The 20,324-nt window shown below is 39.8% G+C and overlaps 2 protein-coding genes across 15 annotated transcripts in view; one reads left to right on the top strand and one right to left on the bottom strand.

Moving 5' to 3' along the window:
* Positions 1-12,147, bottom strand: part of SLC20A2 (solute carrier family 20 member 2) — a 103,955-nt gene extending 91,808 nt beyond the window's left edge. For 3 of the 12 annotated variants that reach the window (XM_045535702.1, XM_045535698.1, XM_045535696.1), the window contains exons 1-2: positions 7,604-8,939; positions 6,002-6,653 (exon numbers count right to left, since the gene is read on the bottom strand). The gene's annotated coding sequence lies outside the window, so the exon portion shown is untranslated. Of the gene's footprint in view, positions 1-6,001; positions 6,654-7,603; positions 8,942-9,006; positions 9,222-11,307; positions 11,587-11,857; positions 11,913-11,945 lie in introns of those variants that run through there. The other 9 variants (XR_006730940.1, XR_006730941.1, XM_045535701.1 and 6 more) reach the window with 8 other exon arrangements.
* On the top strand, positions 12,000-20,219 carry SMIM19 (small integral membrane protein 19). Of its 3 annotated transcripts, none has more exons than XM_045535712.1 (4): positions 12,000-12,110; positions 15,947-16,084; positions 17,440-17,564; positions 19,745-20,219. In XM_045535712.1, the coding sequence occupies exons 2-4, from the start codon at positions 15,951-15,953 to the stop codon at positions 19,807-19,809; spliced, it is 324 nt and encodes a 107-aa protein (XP_045391668.1). In that variant the 5' UTR covers positions 12,000-12,110; positions 15,947-15,950; the 3' UTR covers positions 19,810-20,219. The 3 variants fall into 3 exon arrangements, with proteins under 3 accessions (XP_045391668.1, XP_045391667.1, XP_045391669.1); XM_045535711.1 differs by lacking the exon at positions 12,000-12,110 and adding an exon at positions 12,343-12,662; XM_045535713.1 differs by lacking the exon at positions 12,000-12,110 and adding an exon at positions 12,344-12,714.
* Positions 20,220-20,324: the final 105 nt, after the last annotated feature.

The following is a 20,324-nucleotide window of genomic DNA, read 5'->3' on the forward strand; positions in this document are numbered from 1 at the left end:
ACCATCAATAAGGGACTGGTTAAATCTATCAGTACATTCTTACAACGGAATACCATGCAGCTATTAAAAAAATGAAGATATAAACCCACAATGGTAGGGGTATGGCAAGGCTCACAGGAACCAACTTAAAGAGGTCCCAATGGCCAAAGTTAGTATAATCTGAGCAATAAATCAAGTAGTATTGGATTATAACCCAAAGTATAAGTATCCATTAGTCTATACTGATATAAATGATTGAATAAATAAATGGAGGATAGGTTTATCTCCTGTATACCAGGATTCCAAATAATTTACGTAGATACTCTGCCCTGAAGGAGGTAGAGCCTAACTCCCCACCCTTTAGGGGTGGGCCACCTTCCTTCCCAGGAAAACAGCATGGAAAGAGCTGAAAAGAGTAACAGAACAGTGCAGAAACCTGAGAAGCGCCAGCCCAGCAGGTGGTCAAAGTCAATGTCAACAGTGGTGAGTCACAATGATCATAGATACTGCTGAAACGCTGATGAAAATGGCATCTGTGTCTGTGGTCTCCCGCCCCAAAACTCCTAACCCCAGTTTAACCATGAGAAAAACGGCAGACAAATCCCAATTGTGGAACACTCTATAAAACACTGGACTAGTACACCCCAAAACTGGTTTAAGGTCATAAAGAAAGGAAAACCTGCCACAGGCCAGAGAGCCTAAGGAGACATGATGCCTAAATGTAATATGGTGTCCTGGATGGGGCCATGGAACAGAAAAAACATAAGGTGAAACTAGAGAAATCTGAATAATGTATAGACTTTAGTTAATAATAAGGTACCAGTATTGGTTCATTAATTCTAGCAGATGCATGGCACTAATGTAAAATGTTAACCATAGGGGAAACTGGATGTACAGTATATGGAAATTCTCTATATTATCCTTGCAACTTTTCTGTAAATTTAAAACTTTTCTAAAAGAAAAAGTTTATATTTTAAAAAAAGGAAAAAAATTTAAATGAAGATATAAAACATATTATGACACAGAATGAAGGCCAAGATATAATAAATGAAGGAAGAGTTATAAACAGCATGCATGTTATGAACCTATTTGTGTTTTTAAAATATATGTACATGTGTTTATACACCAAAAATTCAGGAAGACTATACACCAAAATATTAACCTCTGCATGGTAGAATTACTAGTGATTTTCACCACTGTCTTCTTTATACCTTTCTGAATTATCTGATTTTGTTTTTCCACTAAGCATTGATTACACTTAACAGTATTACTTATTACTTTTATCATCAGGAACAAAGTCATTTTATTTTGGAAAAAAATTGGCATACAGCAGAGAATAAAGTACTCCTTAGCTCAAAATAACATGCATTTATAAAACAGCCAAATTTTACTTTTTAAATGGGAAATACTTTAAAAGGCAGTACAGAAAAGTGGTAGAAAGCACGGGATTTAATTGGACTTAGATTAAAATCCTGGCTTCATCACTTCATCTGCATGACCTTAGGCAGCTTCATAACCTCCCTCAATTTCCTCATTTTTAAACTGTACTACTACCAACCCATGGATCTGGAAAGCTCCCTTAACATTTCCTTATTTACTTACTTACCAATATTTACACATATTGTACACTATATATGACTATATAAAATGTATCTAATAACATCAAATGTTATTAGAAAATATGTAAGTAATAGCAAAGAGAAAAATGTATGTCAAGAGCCTGGCCCCATCAAGGCTCCATAACAGTAACTGTTATCATAAACAGTATTAACAAGTAACAATTCAAGAAAAAAATGCTACCAGAAAAATCTTAGTTTCTCCAAGAGCATAAGAGGTAGCAGTGAAAGACACAACCAGCACCTCAGCTCATTCAACAACATCTATAGCAATTTCCCAAACATTTCTGCTAACAAAACATTCACATGGCTGTTAAACATGCTAATACTGTTAACATGCCCAAGGCACGACTGCGAATTCCAGGGACACAGATGAAAGCCACTTTTCTAACCATCACCAGCTTAGACTCAGTTTAGGAATATTACGGCACCACGTTTCCCTTTCTATGGGAACATAGTTTTCTCATCTATGAATAGAAACACCAGTTCTAAGATACACGCCGAATTTATTGAAACCTCTCGATTATAAATAATAACTTCCTAAAAAAAAAAGGCTTTAGATAAGACCTATTTTGATCTTTATCAAAATCCTGGGCTGGTAGTTCTATATCAATATCATCCTTATAATACACAATATCACAATACAATAGACAAGAGAAATCATGCAATGAATTAGTGAATTTTCACAAGGCCAGAAGCATGAATTTTCTCAAATGAAACATTTATCCGGCCTGATTTATCAGATGGTCTAGGCCATAGACCCATACCTTAAAGACTTGATAATTTAGGCAGATAGTCCACCATAAACAAAATAATATCAAATCACTGTGCCAATTTCTTCCATATTAGAAATGTAGTTTGTTCAGTCTAGTTCTGTTAAAGGAAGTTAATTTACACAACACCTTTTAAAAAACAAAAAAGTTGATTTTTTTCAAGTCAGCAAAACATAATACAATCTAAGAAATATACTCAGGTTGGTATATATAACCCAGTCTTGGGATTACAATTATACAAAGAGTGGTTTGATTTTGCAACAAACTCTAAAACTTCCGTAACCAATAAATTTTACTCCAACTTTCCTGAACGTGGTCATTATGAAGACCTATTCCAATGCTGACATTCTTTTTGCTGAACAGACTTTAGAAGCCTGTGACACATTTCTGTCAAATATGCTCAACAGTTGCAAATTTTAAGTTCTTTGAGAATGGATTTGATTCATGAGAACAGACAAAAGTCACTGGGAAAGACATCTTGTAAATAGATCAAGCTAAATAAACTAAGTTTCATTAAAAAAAAAAAAAGAACGGGAACTGACTACAAGGTAGTATGGTTGTTTTTTTTAAAAACCATAAAAGCAAATTTAAAATGGGAATTCCAAGCACTTTGAGCAATCAGTCATATTATCTCTGTAATAACAGTGTAACTCCCCAAAAGGAATTTTCTTTTTTTTCCCCTATACCATGTTCTCTACCAGTTGTTTAGTTCTCCAAATTCTAAATAATAATTGAATAGGGACCATACTGACGTCTTATACAGATTATCGCATTTCATCCATGTATCAATACTACTAGATATTATCACCATTTCACAGATGAAGAAACTGAGGCTGAGTGTTTTAAGTAACTTACCCAGTTCACACAGGTAATAAGGATAGAGCAGAGATTATTACCTCATAGAGTTTATATACATACACCAAATATACACATATATGCCTGACTTTTTTAGGTTTTGACCTATACTTTCTGACTCTCCCTATTGGTCTATTCCTATAATAGCTGCTACATATGTATATTTTAGCATTGCCACACCATATTGCAATCATTCACTTGTTAATATTCCCAACTCAATTAATTGTAAATTTCCAAAAAGAATGGACCATACCTTGTTCATCTCTACAGTTTCAGAAAACAGACCAGCGACTAAACACATCTAAACTCCTTGTTAGGAGCCTAACTGCGGCTTTGAGTTCACTTCTCACTAGCTGCTCCTGGGTGGTGAATGTTACAGGACCACTACTGGACTAGTGGCTGGACTTTTAGCTCCAAGGTATTCAACAGCCACCACCAAAGGTAAGGAAAGCTCAGGTAGCAAGAGTATTCAGTATGATCAGCCCCTCTTTGTAGGGCTATTCTTAATATCTTAAACACCACAGTATGTGATATACAGGGTTTTCTCTTCTAAGTTTAAGAACTACACTCATATCAGTGTAATTCTAGTAGTTCATACACATTATGAAAAAATTAAAGTACAGGGCAGTACCACAATTATTGAATACACAAGAATAAAGGAAAGATATGAGACAGTGTGAGTCAACAGAATAAGATACAGTCTTACCAAAAGCTATCTTCTCATTACAATACAACCACAGAGTCCACAGGGGCAAGATCACACAATTTATATGCTTTCCCACACAAGAAACTAATGAAAGCAATTGTTAATGGCATTTTGAGAATATTATAATTACAAAATGACACAGGTTAATACTTAAGGAGAGATCAAGTCTCTCAAAATGAATATTTATAAGATTAAGTTGTATTAAGCACTAAAGATCTTGGAACTTAAAGAGGAATGTAAAAATACAAATGACCCAATATTAAAACTAGTTAATAGAATACTGATACTTTTTATTCTTCCAAGAGACCTTTTACCTAAAAATGTTCAAGCTTGTGGTTTCAATTTTCCTTCCATTTCTAGAAATATGAGGCCTTCTCTAGCCCTTACCTTTCTCTTCCTGCTCTCCTCCGACCTCCACCCCAAATGTGCTCTGGATGTTCTTTAATCTTTCAAGACAAGGGAGTAATAAACACCACAAACTCCTGAATAAAAATGACAGGATCACACAACTAATCCTGATCACCCGACTAATCTTGACTGTCTTTAAAGTAATGTTAAATAGTCTTCTAGAATACCAATCTAATTCTTAGAAGCAGAAAACACCAATCTAATTCTTAGAAGCTCAGTGTTACACAAAAAGTGAATTAATAATTGATTCATCCTGGCTACGCAAGAAACAGAGAGCAAGGAACCATGTTCTATGCAAAGACAGATAACAAATCCATCTAGCAATACCTATAAGTAGAAAAAGAGCTCAAGGAGCAAATGCACCATGACCAGAAAGTACAGGAAGACAACAACATAAACTTGGAGTTGAGCAGAAATCAGAACCAGATGAACCACAGGACAGAGAGATCAGTGAGCTATGTGGATGGCAGCGGTGGAAAAGAACAGACCGCCACTGACAGTATGCGAGTGGACAAGAGGTGAGGGTGGAAAAGACAGGAGACAGAGCTGAGTCAGGAGAGAGAACAGCAGCAAAAGCCTAGGAAGGAGGCACACCCAAGTCAAGAGAGGATAGAGACTAGAAAACGTTTTAAATGAGAAGCTGAATCATGGGAAAGGTAGCGAGTAGACAACACACAAGAAACCAAACAAGAAATTCTGGACAGAAGAGAAAAATGTAAAAGTGGGTAGAAGGGGGACAACAACAATGACATAAAACAGGCCCACAGGGAAGGAAATATGGAAAACCCAAATGCTTTATGCAATTTTGGTTCATAAAATTAAATTAAAATTCAGTTGTTCTGCCTATTTTTCCCTGTTGGGCAAAATTTGATTCGTATGAGCAAAAACTTTCAATTTATAGAAGAGAAAATTATTGATGGGGTCAACTAACTTAGTCATAGAAGAGTTGAAAATAGTTAAGATTTACTTACGGCAAATACTCTTCACTCTAATCAACAAACTAATTTCTTACTAAAAATGCATACATGTAATGACCTTAATGACCAACTATTTCATGTGCTAATTTCATAACCTCCACCCCCTGCCCATGCTTACTAGCATTTGGAGAAATCCACACTTCTTATCGCCTCACCCAAAAAACAAAAGGTAAGAAGGTAATATTACATCAATATCGCTAAAAAGAAGCTTGATGGAAGTTTAATCTCTTAAAAATAGCTAAAAGATTTATTAAATTTTCAAAGTTCTCCAACCCACATTTCTCTGGTCTCCCGGATAACTGAAAATAGAAGGTGGAGATCACCCTTCACTTCCATCTAGAAAATGAGAGGTGACAACACAACACTGAACAAGGACATAGTAGGAATTGTTCTATTCTTGATCTTGGAAAATAAAGTAGGGTAGAACCACCACCACACCAAAGGCCTATTTATGAAGATATAATTCTTATTTTTAAACTGAAAAAGGCCAGACGTGGTGGGTCACGCCTGTAATCCTAGCTTCCTGGGAGGCCGAGGCAGAAGGACAGCTACAGCTCAGGGGTTCGACACCAGCCTGAGCACAGTCAGACCACGTAAATTAAAAAAATAAAAAATAAAAGTAATCTGGAAAAATATGATAATCAGATCATCAATGTGAAGAAATCATTTCAAAAAAAGTAGGCATACACAGAGGCTGGGAGCAGATAAAGGAAGACGAGACCAAAGGCACAATGAATGTCAATAAGCAGCAGCACACCAGTATGAAGCAGCCATTCGCCCACACGCCACAGCCTCTGGCAATACTCAGGGAAAGTCCATTTCTGGGAACCAATACCCCAGTGAATTGTTCCTATTTCTTGTCCCACTGCTGTTCCATACAGAATAAAACTCTGATCATAAGTAGATTGCCAGCTATCGCAGTAATGGAGAATAACTCAAATATCACACACACAAGTGAACGGGTTAACAAAGACGATGTAAGAAACAAGCACAGAAACATGCTAGAGTCTTGGTCATTCACATTTTCAGAACTATCTTCTTTCAGCTGCTCAAAAATCCTAGATGGCACTGGAGTTGCTTCAGGGATGTGCCTTTTCTTCTGTTTTTTACCATTCTTCCTTGAAAATCTTCATGAGTCACTTGGCCATCAGTCCACTCACAGGCAGCTGACACTTTATTATTGACTTCTGGAACGGCTGCCGCTCCACAGGCTTTCCGGAGACGCCTTGAAGGAACAAGCCTGGCCCACTGGTCTCTACTGAGGACGTGCTGAAACTAGGACTACCTCACATTCAAAGATGACATGGAAGCCAAGCGTGCTGTTTCCAAGGTAAGATGCCTTAAAAGAAGAAAAGTTAAAAATCAACGAGATTAAAAAAACCCTAATAATGCAGTGCAAATTTTTACTCATAATTATATTTTAGTTAAGATTGAAAAATAAGTAATTCAAATAAAAAATATTACTGTTTCACGTCAGCTTTAAGTATCAATATTTTTTTAAAAAAATTAAAAAGGGCACCACAGGACATACAATAAAAATATTGCAAATAATTGACAGTTCCTGAAATTAATAAAAAGCATTGGTTAAAAGTGTATAGAAATTCTGGTGATTGGCTTTGCAATCTTTATCATGGCCAGAATATAAGAAAACAGTTTCTCTGCATTCACATCTTACTTAGAATGGTATGAACAAGCATGGTTTATATTCAGCTGTCAAACGAGTTACCAAACTGATGACCTGGAAAACGTCTTCCAGCCATAAAATTCTGAAATTGTGTATTATGTGGTGATAAAATGTTGGTACCACTGAACCAACTCTAGGCAAGTCATTTCTCTTTGCCCTGGTTTTCTTATATATGAAATACAAGGCTGGTTCTTCTTATAAGGCACCAGAATCACTTGAAAATGGTTTAAAATACAGACACCCAGGCCCTACTCCAGCAACTCTACAGAATCTGCACCTCTGTGGATCAGTGAAGACACGGGATAAACCCTGGGTCGTTCTGATGTACATTCCTGGTTAAAGAACTAGATCATGTTCAGAATCCTGCTCTCCTACCCTAAAATTCATAAATTGAGGGTAGTGGAGATTTCATTAAATTATCCTAGCTTGAGAGGTTTAAAATAAATGAATCAGTGTATCATTTTCTCTTTTCCTAAAAACCTCCCATTCAGGGACGAGTCTAAAATTAAGACTAGGGCTAATGTGCCAGTTGGTTAAACACTTCAGTACAGACTGACATGTCATCCTTTCCAGGGGGAACCGATCAGTAACACAGAATACTGTACCTGCAAAGTGTGTGTGTCCTCCCTGGCTGCTAACCAGGCTTGCAGCCCACGCTTCCTTCGAGGGCACTTCCTCCTCTGAGTCCTGGACAGTGGGTGTGATGACGTACAACTCCTCTATCTGTGGGGTCATTTAGACTCAATGACTCTGTTCATGCCTGATGTCCCCAAAATAATACTGTTAGCTCCCAGCAAAGGGGACACATAATTAGGCTCTCAGGGAGCACCACTGTTCTCCATCCTGCTGGGATGTTTGTAGGTCCTCATCAAATTCCACAAAGCCTCAAACTGACTTTGTTCCAGGTTTATCACAAAACCAACCACGCAATTTTACATTTTTTTCCACCAAAAAATATTACTTGGTTTGAAGAGGTCTTCTGACCCCAAAAGTGTTCTCTATTGCCCAATACAAGCTGAAAAAGTGGATCAAGACTCCACAAAAGAACAAAGCAAATGGACAGAAGTGCACAGGAAACCTGCAGTGACACCCACATTATGGTAATGAGTATGGTAATGTGGGCGTTACCGAACACCCCACTACCACTGGGGTTTCAAATCTAGAAAGCATTTAAAAAATATGCATTAATATATCGTGTCATTCAATATTATTTCATTGGGTGTAAGTTTTTTGACATAAGTTAGTAACTTAAACAGTCATTGTCCTATGGCCTGGTGAATCACTGCCCTAGAATTCAACATCTATAAAAAGAACTTTGAGATTCAGAATTCAGAGCGTCCCACCGTCCCTCCTCCCTTCTGTACTCATTTCAATATACAGTATCCCCTTAACCATTTCATCATTGACCTCCTCTATCTAGAAAATCCAGCATTGTTTCTGCAGCTCAGAGTCATTGCAATCTTTTACGCTACTTTGAAATTTTAAAAAGAGCATCTTTTACAGCTGTGAAAGTAGTGCAAATGTCTAGATCGCCCTTCAAATATAAAGTTAAACTTCCCAGAGAAACCACACTGACTCTGGAGCCAGACTGCCTACTTTTTACTTGAGGTATGACCTTGGGCAAGACTTGACTTAATTACTTTACTGTGCCTCCATTTCCTCCTTGGAAAAATGAGATAAACGTACCTATTTCAAAGGATTGTTGTGAGAGTAACATTTTAAGCAGTACATAAATGTTTGCTCTTATTGTTTTATTTAGCTCTAAACTCCCATACTGTTTCACAAGTAAACATTGCCCAACTAAAATTTACCTACTATTTTGGTTATCTTTTATGTGTCCCCATGGTACGTAACATTCACTCAATAGGTGAATATAAACCTACTCTGTATATATATATTACACTGGATACCAAAGCAGTTCTCAAGAATAGTACTATATAAACATATATCCCCTGGCCTCAAGCAGCTTATATTTTGGTTGGGAAAACAAAATACATGAAACACTTACGTGACAATATAAAGCCATAAAACATAAAGTGCCAAAGAGTGTGGTATAAAGAGTTAACAGTCCAAGAGTTCATGGTGAGCTGCAGACTCTGGAAAGGTCAGGCTGGCGTGGCCCTACACCTTAGGGCAAGTGCGGTCTTCACTAGTGCAAAGAGAGGATTCCAAGGTACTGGTCACTTAGCAAATATTCACTGAGCACCTTCCATATGCCAGGTCCTGTTCCAGACCCAGGGGAAAAGACCATGAGTTGAGACCAAAAAAGTCCCTGCACTCAGGGAGCTTAATGGGCGCTCCATATGAAAGCCAATTTTCAAAGTGAGGAATGAGAAGGGTTTGTCTTCCTATTACAGGAAACATAACATCACTTAAATGCCTTACAGACAGGAGACAATGCTGTTATTATAGTCAGTATGGGTTCCCAATAGTGACAAAGATGCAGAAATGGCTGCTATGAAAAGTGTGATAATATTCGTGTACTGGAATATACCATTTTCTAAGTCTGTTCCATCATTTACAAAGCACATTAAGAGATATTCTCCATATTTCTTGGTACAAACAACTTAAGAGATTTACAAACATATACAGTCAATATTATTGGAATGGTTGTTATAACAGAGGCCTATGGAGGTGCAGTTCCTTAATTTTGCCCGAACAAAAGCCTAATAATGCTTTGCTCCCCACTTCCCCACCCCCACATTTCCCCTCTTCATCTACCAGCGACCACCACAAACATCAGAGTTGAGAAAGTGCTTCAAGATGCACCTGGAGGCAGGAATCAGTCACTATGAGACCATTATATTAACTCCAAAAAAACCCATATGTGCATCTTTTTCTTCTAACATCCTTCTACTGATGACAACTCTCCACTCATCCCCTCCCCAGAGAATGCCTTTAGGTAAAGAAACCCTCATATAAATACCGACTGGCAAACCATTCTCAATCTTTTTCCCTTCCCAAAGAGGGACCACCAGAATCTTCTGATGGCTAAGTTCCAATAACCTTTAATCATGAAGACACACCTCCAAGTACTTTTCCTCATTCTTTCTGGTGCTTTCAACTGTTTCTACTCTAACAAGATGCAAACTATCAGGCCCCACCCTCATCTCAGAATCAATATTAATTGGAACTGCTATGTCTATATAAATCATTAAATTGTATCTTTGGAAACATAGCCAAAATAAACTTAGTGATTACGGCAGCCAAAACTACTTAATTAAATCCAATCAAAAACTTAATTTCTTAATACACGAGTATTGAACTCAATAGTAAACATATGTTGAAGATATTTAAAGGCAAACTAAAAAACTGCGCACACAAATCTTTCACTACCTACAAGGTAAATAATCTAACATCCTTACATCCATATGCCTTGTGAAATTGTGCTAGGTTCATCAAAAGTAATAGCCAGGCCATTGTTTTTATTTCCTTAGTTTAGTATTGCAAAATTAGTCTTGTTTCATTATGCCATTTGTTTATCCTTCATTAGGAATGTCACTAAGAAATTACATATGGAAAGGGGGCCACTTAAGAATGGGCCATTACAGCTTCCCCAATAGTTACTGTCATAGTCTGTTCATTTGGTGACAATGTTATGTAACCAAAACTTGGATACGTAAGAGACACAGAGCTTTGGAACTTATTCAATACCCAAATAAAGGGACTAATTGCAGTTCTATGAATTTTTAAAGCCATCTTCTGATTTTAAAAAAACACTAATTTACTTTATGGGTCATTTTATATTAACAATGCCCTTTTACAAAAGCAAAAACAAGTATTTAATGTACACATTCCACATTTGGACACATTCAAATCAAACTCATGTATTCAAATATTTTTGAGCAATCTATGCTTATTCAAGAAGTTACTCCTGAAGATTAAATGAGATAAAGCATGTAGACCACTTGGCAGAGACCTGGGAAACAAACATTACTCAGCATTGCTTATTGCTGTTCTTAATTTTCCAACCTTAGAGTCAAACCAGATGGTTATAAAATTATGTATATGTGTAAACTAATACATAAATACTATAAATAAAGCTAGCATACTATCGTACTAAGTAATGGTCTTATTCTAGACAAAGGTGAGTTTAATTCTAACAGATGACTCACAAAGGATGGAAAACTTGAGTAAAGTGTTAGATGTCAGTGTTTATCTCTGCCTATCAATTAAGACTATAACCTCTACACGGTCTAGCATGAATTATGGTTAGCAGTCAGCTGATCCTAGAGAACTTGCTCAAAATGAATAGTTAAGACCTCAAGCACGTGGACAAGGGGCCATTTATTTGCAAGGCTGCACCAACCGTTGAAATCCGATCGCTTCAATACTGACGCTGAAATCCTTCATAAATTCATTACCCATCTCAAGCTGGAAAACACCTTTTTCCAAGTCACCCCCCCCAACACTCACACGAAATACCCCAAAACACTTAAACTGACAAAGCTGCAGCATCCGGGCCACATCCAGCCTTTAACACCCCACAGTCTCCGCCACGCATCATTTACGGTGACAGGGAAGATGCAAGGACAAGTCTGGAGCGCGCGCGCCGTGAGGACGCGCAAACACTACACGCAGCCCTCGCGACGCCGGAACGGCACCTCGGTGCCCGCCGCGCCCCTCCCCGCCGAGTCCCGCCCGGGGCGCGCCGAGCAGGAGGGCGGAGGCGCGGCGCTCCCGGCACCGGCCCGTCCCCGCCGCTTCCGCCCGTCGCCGGCGGCCGGGTCCACGTGCGCCCCCGGGTCCCCGCCGCGGCCCGCACTCCCGCCGGGGCTCGCGGAGGGCGGCGCGCGCGGCCGGGCGGGGCGCGGCGGGGACGCGCCGCGGGAGGGGGAAGGGAGCCGGGCTCCACTCACGCGCCCGGGGGCGGCACCGGGGCCGTCGTCGCGTCTCTCCGGTTCAAAAACTGAAAAGGGGAAGGGGGAGGGAAAAAAAAAAAAAGACCTGGCTCCTCGTCTCATCCGGAAACCGCCGGGCCGGCAGGAAGTGACGCAGGCGGAGGTCGTCCGGGTCCGCTCGGGCGCCGGTTCCCGCTCGCCTGGCCCCGACGCCGGGGACAGCGCCGGGAGCGGAGCAGCGGCGGCCGCGCGCGCCCTCGGAGCGAGCAGCGTGAGTGGCCCGCGCCCGCGCCCGCGCCTCCCGGCCCGGCGGCCGCGTCACCGGCCCCGCCCCGCGCCGCCCCGCCCCGGGCGCGGGCAAGGGGAGGGTCCGCGCCCCCGGCCCGCGTGGGGCGCGCGTGGGGACACGCGGGCGGAGGGCGCAGGGCCCGTCGCGGCGCGAGCGCGGGGCCGCCGGCCCGGGGTGGCCGGGTGTCCGCGGGCGCGTCTTCAGGCTGAGTCCCGCGCAGCCTGCGAGCGGCGGCTCCGGAGCTCGGGCCGGGCCGCGTCCCCCGAGAGGATCACATCGTGTAACCCGCTCGGCGTGATTTCCTTCCGGGAGGAACGGGTCTCGCAAGGGCGGGGTCCCGGTGGAAGAGTTCAGGTTTCGGAGTCAGCGGTGTGTCACAACCCCGCTCCTGCACCCTGGCCCGTGTGACTTTGGGCAGGTTATATAACCTCGGCCGCCACCCCCGTTTCTGCTGTGACTTGGAGCTTTAGTGGCTCCCCGGAGGGCGGCTGCGGACCCCTCAGCGCGAAGACCTCGGATGGACTCGCCGCCTCGGTACTGGGCGAAGGCCCGTTGGCTTGTGCCCTTCTGCTTCGGGACCCAAACCGTTAGTGTTTCACAGGCTGAGGGAAATAAGTCCTATTTATTTATGCAGTGAATTTCGTTGTAAGGAACTTTAGGAACTAAGTGTTTGAAATCTGAATTTGTGTCAGAAAATAACAAGGTTCTAATTGAGAGACAAAAATGATAACATTCAAGGCATGATGCTAAGCATGCTCAATTGCAGGTCCACGTAGACATAGTATCCGGAACCCAAAATCAGGACACCAGTTTTAAAACTTAGGGTGCAATTATGTGATCTCTAGCAAAGTTCTCAACCTAAAAGTTTATCAACCTAAAACCAACTCTTTGTTGTCATATTTTGGCAATTTTATCTCTGAATACTCATATTTACTTGGGACTTAATTCAGCTCATGCTAGCATCTCCTAACTGAAGTAGTTCAAGCATTACATTACAGGAAAAATGTGAAAAAAAAGGTCAGTTTTCTCACAAGAGCCCTCAGTGACACTTCAAGCACATGACTGGGTATATTGGTAATCTTGCTGAATCATTAACTTGCCAGGAATCCATTGTAATATCCCTGGGCAGTTTGCTTTAGACTCTAGAGGAAGGCTGTGGTGGTATGCACTTGGTTACACTGTGGTGTGCCGGGGAGGGGGCGTAGGGTCATGGTTCAGGCCACATGTGGGCCATGGGTCTGTACTATGACTCTAGACTAGACCATTGCTTACTCTTGGCAGTCTTACAAGGGCATGCCATTGGCTGCAATTGAGGACTGGGCAGGAAAGGCCTAGCCTCTGCAAACCTTTCACAACTACGCTACTAAAAATAACTTGAGTGCATGTCCCTGGAGTCACGGGATAGTGGTGTCATTGCATACCAATGATGTTGTATAATATATGTTGTATAATTCACGTTAAAATTTTACCATTAGGGTCAGCAGTTATTAGAAATCCTTTTGTAAATGTAATTAAAGACTGGCATATTTGGAGCAGGAGGAAGTCAAGCTCTGGGTAGGCATACACTGTTTATTGAGTGGCACATATATAAAATTGTGTGAAAAATTGAAACAAGAAATTAACCTGGTTCAAATCTATTTAGTCATTAGAAAACAGGTCATAAAACTTTTGTAATTTGTCAGATAAATGACACCTGTGAAATGTTTTAGTGGCCACTGCTATATATTGTTCTCTTTTTCTTCCCCAATTTGTTAATAACTCCCAATCTTGAAAGCTACACCCTTGCTGCATAATTATCATGGGCCTTCTGCAGCATCTCAAATCAGATACATAAAGTCATCTTTTTTTGCCAAACGCAGTGGTTGTTGCTATTTTACATTTTGGTACTAACAGTTTGAGATTCTGTAAATCATAAAGCCAATTATAGTGTCTGGTCTTCCAAAAGTTTCCATCTCTAAAGTAGGCTGGTTACTTGCTATAAATCATAATATTACATTCGGAGGAACTCGAATTTAGTTTTAAGGAATAAGAATTGAAACTGTGAACATGTTCAATACCACCTGTACCTCCCAACTCTCAAAACAAAACAAAACAAAAACCTCCATAGCCTGTCTTTAATATCTAAGAATTGAGTATAGTCTGGTGTTTAAAGAACATTTTGATCTTGCATCTAGAAATTTTTATAATTTAAGTTTTTATTGTTCCCTGGCTAATTTTCACAAGACCAATCTTTATATTCATCAAACACCAATGGATGTTTTAGAGAAATTACTCCTGCCCTCAGCGCAAAGAGTAAGCTAAATGGCTATTCATGATACTCAACTTTATTTTAAATGAGTACAGTATGTCCCCAAACATCTGACAAAGATCAGTTGTCAGAAAGGGGGAAACACTCCACGTGAGTTAGGAGCAGACCTCTCCTGGAAATTTCATTCATGTTATACAGAGGCAAAATAGAAGAAAAAGCCAGACTCTGTCCTCAATACATTTTTATTAACTGAGCCAAATCTACACTAATGAACATTTTGGAGGCTTACAGGCTGGACTGCAAAGTATTTTAGTAGAAGAATTTCTGCAATGCCTGTATTATTTTAGGCAGCCTAGAAAAAAGTCGCAAAACAACTTTTTAGACATTTCAGATACTCTTTTTCTTGGTATTAGACAATAACTCTTATTCTTAGAAACTACAGTACAGTTAACCACCTATCATTTGTTCAGTTTTTCTCCTTTTTATAAAGTGTCTAAAACACTTCTCAATTTCTTTAACTTATTATTGGGTCATTTTCCTTAGACTTATCTTTTATGTCCAAAACAAGGGAGGAACATTGTCTTTAAGGAAAAATTCAATTATCTTCTCAAACACAAGTAAGAAATCATTACTCTTACTTGCTAGTTGATACACTTGCTATTAGCACTTTCTTTCTGTGGGAATGTCCAAAGAATGCATTTCCTTGAGTAGAAGTCACAGCTGTGTAAATAGCAAAAAGTAACTTTTCATCCCATAGATTCTTTGAACCAAATTTGGCCAACAGGCCAAAACCAGATAAAGCTCCAGACGTTTCCGTTTCCTGGTGGTGTCTGGAGGCCTGTAGGAGAGCCTCATGCTGGCTGTCACATCTTTGCAAGGCTGCACTGTTGTGGCGAGTGCAGTGCTGTTCTAGTAGCACAGCCAGGTGTTTCAGTCTGTGGTTTAAGGTATTCTCTTGCTTTTACCTGGGTGATAGTTACAATTTGGTGGCAACAATAACATTTCGGCCTTTGTCCTTTTAGTGATATTTTTATCCCAAGTTGTAAATATTTTAGGTTTTGTGGGCTGTGAAGCATAATCAAGGACGTTATTAGGTATAGGACAGTCCTCCCTTGGTGTCTGGAGGTTTGGTGCAGGACCCTTAAGGACACCAAGATCCATACACGTTCAAGTCCCTGATATAAGATGCCATAGTAATTGCTTGTGATCTACATGCATCCTCTGCAGACTCTAAATCATCTTTAGAGTACTTATAATACCTAATGTAGTTTAAGTACTATGTAAATAGTTGTTATAATGTGTTTTTTTTAATTTGTATTTTTAATTGTCATTTTTTATTGTTTTTCCCCTGAATATTTTCCATCTGTGGTTTGTTGAATCTGTGGATGCAGAATCCACGGACATGAAGGGCTGTCTGTACTTACGACCATTTAAGACATGACATTTAAGAAATGTGACTCCATTCCGGCTCACAGGCCGCGCACAGACAGGCCACGTGTGTGCCGGCCCTTCTCCAGACAGGCACACCGCCACTGACGGAAAGAACCCTGCTTTCTCTTCTCTCTCACAGCCCCATGGCCGGAGGTTACGGAGTGATGGGAGACGATGGCTCTATTGATTACACTGTCCACGAGGCCTGGAACGAAGCCACCAATGTTTATCTGATAGTTATCCTCGTTAGCTTCGGGCTCTTCATGTATGCCAAGAGGTACATTTTTTAGTTTCTCAGGGTAGTTAAGAAACTGTGCAATTATAAGCTTTGCACATTTTTAAAAAAAATCTGAATTGAACACATAAAAATAATTTCATCAGAATAGTTGTTCCTGCTCTGGTCTCTCCTCAAGCACCAGTGACCAAGGTTGGGCTCTAAAAACGCCATTGCTTTAAGGGACAAAGACTTAAGTACAGCTCTCAGCAACTGGGCCAGCTGCTCTTACCTCCCAATTCTATAATTTCTAATATAGCCCAATTTTATCATCCAGCCTGGGTTCATTGTCACCCTTCAATGAGCACATTTTTTTGGCCCAAGTCCCTGTGTTCAGCAAATCTCTTTTCAGTCACTTTAAGCTTTTCCTTGTCTCTTGTGTGTGTCTGTATTGCAGCACTTACTAAACGATATTAGTCTTACCTGAGTACTTGTCTGTCCACTCCATAAAATGTCTTCTGTCTTTCACCTTTGAGTTCTGGGTGTGCCCACATAGTGTCAATCCTCGTTAAATATTTCCTGCCTTAATTCCATGGGGTGTTTTGAAGAGGAAAAGCAGACTGGGTTGCTTATTACAGCCACATGCTTCAGGGTGTCGTCTGCCAAGGTAACAAAAAAAAAGGCATTAAATAGTTCAAACTAATTATTAATAGCAATCCAGAAATAACTTACATTTGGCCCAGGGAATGGTTCAGCTGGACCACCGGCCCCTGAACTCTAGGGGGCGGGTGAGAGGCTGCAGCTTCCATCCCTGCCCTGCTGGCAGGCAACCAAGCTCCTTTACAAATAGCCTGGCCTTCCGCCCACTTTTCTTTTAAAAGCAGAGGCACACTGTTGTTTTCTTTTTTCACTGTTCTTAATTTTAAAAAGATGTCCCCACTAAGGCCATGCTATGGTATTTAAGAAATATGTTTATTCATTATTTTCCACAATTAAGGTCTGCTCAAATCCGGTTTCTTCTCTAACCCGGGAATTTAGCTTTATATAGAGGAGGTGAGAGGGAGGAAAAATCAGATGTTTTCATGTTTGTGCATTTTTCCATACAATATTTGGCTTTTGGGGAGATTGAGGAAAACCATATGGAGATAAGTTCACTTTGTTGTATTAAATGGACGCGTTCAGCTATTTTCTTTTCTCGAAGCCTGTGGCTGTACGTATACAGCTTCATGCTTGTTAGTGAAAGAAAGAATACTTGGGCAAGGAAGCATCTCACAGAAACAAAACAGAAAATAAGATGGGCTTGTTGTCATTTAAGACCTTTTAATGTAGCTTCTGATTGCCGGGATTGTGAGAATAATACAGTCCTGTAGACATTAATGGAAGTCTCTGTTCTGTACTGCACTGGTTTTGTGTTTTAGGAATAAAAGGAAAATTATGAGGATATTCAGCGTGCCACCTACAGAAGAAGCTTTGTCAGAGCCCAACTTTTATGACACAATAAGCAAAATTCGTTTAAGACAACAACTGGAAATGTATTCCCTTTGTGAGTATGCTCTGTGCTGCATGTTTGAAATGGATTTTCTGGAATGGAGTTCAGTCAGCTAAAGGTTATCAGAAATAGTTGGTAATGAAAACTTAGTACCTTTTGCAAATGCTTATCACCCTTTTCAGATGTTTATGCTTTTGTTCCTTTTGCATTTTTTACCATATGCGTGTGTTACCAGTTCCAAATGAGACGAAAATTAATGTAACGTGGCAGCATTATTCACAATAGCCGAAAGGTGGAAATAACCCAAATGTCCTCACCAGATAAATGGATAAACAGTGTGGTACACACGATAGAATGCTATTCAGCCTTTAAAAGGAAGGATTTCGGACACATACTACAACATGGGATGAACCTTGAAGACATTGTGCTAAGTGAAATAAGCCAGTCACAACAGGACACATATTGGATTATTTCACTTTTATGAGGCAAATCAAAGAAACAAAAAGTAGAATGGTGGTTGCCAGGGGCTGAAGGCAGGGTGGGGGGCAGTGAGTGGGGAGTTACTGTTTAATGGGTCCAGAGTTCAGTTTGGGATGATGGAGAGAGTTCTGTGGACGGGTGGTGGTCATGTTACACAACAATGAGATGTATATAATGCCACTGAGCTATATACTTAAAAATGGTTATAATTATGAATTTTATGTATATTTTACCACAATAAAAAAATCCTTTGAAAAATTTAAGTATTGTAAAAAAAATACAGAATCAGAAGTTCCATATGGAAAATTATAAGAATTAAGATTTTATTGATGCCTACTCAAAACAGAAGTTATCCTCTATCAGTTATATCCTCAATAATATAGCAGATACAATTACAAACCCACTGTACAATTTTTTTCTTTTTTGACATTTTGATGGGAATGACATAAAATTTGTCAGAATTCATGTTTGCAGAGGGTGTTAGTTTTCTATTGCTGCTGTAACAAATTACCACAAATCTGGTGGCTTAAAACAACATGAAGGTATCATCTCACTGTTCTGTGGGTTAGAAGTTCTACAGCAGTCTCGCTGGCTAACACCAGCGGGTCAGCAGGTTCCATTTCTGTGGAGTCTGGGAAAATCCATGTCCTTGCCTTCTGCAGCTTCTGAAGGCCGCCCGCATTCCTTGGCTCATGGCCCCTTCCTCATTGTCCAAGCCAGCAGCATTGCGTGTTTCTGACTCTTCTTCCATGTTCACATCTCTCTCTGAACTTAGCCAGGAAATGTTAAGAAAGATTTTTAGGGACCATGTGATTATGTTGGGCCAAATAATCCAGGGCATCTCCTCATCTCAAGACCTAATCACATCTTCAAAGTCCCTTTTGCCCTGGGAGGTAACATGTTCGCAGATTACGGGGATTAGGATGTGGACATCTTTGAGCGCCGTTATGTTTATAAACAGTGAGTGTATGTGTGAGTTTGCACATTTAATGAATCCCAGCATAATCAGTCATTCTTAGTGTTCATGACATGTCTTGTTCCGACAGAGTCTGGCAGTTCAAGAGGAAACAGCAAGCAAAATTCTTTTTCTTAAAGAGGACCCCCAAAGTTCTTTAGGTCACAAAAATCTGGATCTACCCTGAGTAGCATAAACAAATAGTATCTCTTTCTTGGCTAGTAAAGACTTAAAAGAAGAGGTTGAAAGTTTTAAAGCTAAGCAGTGAATGATATTTGCTGTGTTTTCTCTAGTTTCAGATTAAGACAGTTTTTCTTCAATAAACATTTCTTAAAAGTACAAAAAGAAGACAGAATTGCATATCTAGTTTATATTGTTGACATTTATGTTCAATAATAAGTCTCTTAGGCTTGTAAGTTAAAATATATCCAGATCCTTACAGCATGGACAAAAGCATTATTATCTTAAGGTAGAAATGGGGGTAATAAAGAAGGAAATGACAAAACATTAATTTTAATAGCTTAATTAATCTTTACCCTATATTTTAAAGTTCTGAATAATCCTGATACATAAGTAATAATAATAAACATATCAAAATGGGTGCAGCAGTGTTGAGAAACTAGAGGATCATGAAGTATAATAAATTTCCTCCAAAGAAATAAAATTGCTTCATTCCAAACTAATTCTTTACTGAGAATCATGGCTTGACTATGATTTAATGATGTTAGCTAGTAATTATTTTGCAATTTCATTAATTTATCTCTTCTTTTGCTTATTACTGTTGGGTTTTTTTTCATAGCAAGGAAATATGACTGTCAACAGCCACAGAACCAAGCTGACAGTGTGCAGCTCTCCTTGGAATGAAGCCTCGGAAAATGAGCAACATAAGTGATTGCTGTTAAACAGTGTGGCAGAAGCACCCAATTCTTTCTACTAAGTCATGAACAGTTTTGTAAAAAAAAACCTGTCTGCATAAGAGCATTTCACGTGTGACTGTTTCCAATTTTTTTGCATCATATTTTGCTTATTTTAATTGCATCTCCAAGTCATTTGTTACACAGATACAAATGGCTCGAGAGGTCTGGACACAGGGAGCCTGCCTGGACCCAGCAGATACTGTGTAACCAGAGACGGTGACTTTACCTGGTGAAGACCTTTGATTTCTTCAGGATATAATCAGTGAGAAACAGAAACACAGCTTGGGAAATGAGAATCCTAGAGCTTATGCCTCTTTGATGAGAAAATTTTTGTAAAATTAAAAAACAAAAATTCAGCCTAGATTGTGTTCTGTGATAACTGTAATGTCAGTACAGGTGAATTTGTGTCATTCCTGTTGCTAACAACTCTTGAATTGAATTAATGGTTTTTGCTTATAGACT

Source organism: Lemur catta, chromosome 22 (assembly GCF_020740605.2).
Source record: "Lemur catta isolate mLemCat1 chromosome 22, mLemCat1.pri, whole genome shotgun sequence".
Taxonomy (NCBI): domain Eukaryota; kingdom Metazoa; phylum Chordata; class Mammalia; order Primates; family Lemuridae; genus Lemur; species Lemur catta.

Coding starts and splice junctions, on each gene's coding strand:
- SMIM19 (XM_045535711.1), top strand. Junction 16,085..17,439: donor CTCTTCATGTATGCCAAGAG/GTACATTTTTTA, acceptor TTTGTGTTTTAG/GAATAAAAGGAAAATTATGA. Junction 17,565..19,744: donor ACTGGAAATGTATTCCCTTT/GTGAGTATGCTC, acceptor TTTTTTTCATAG/CAAGGAAATATGACTGTCAA.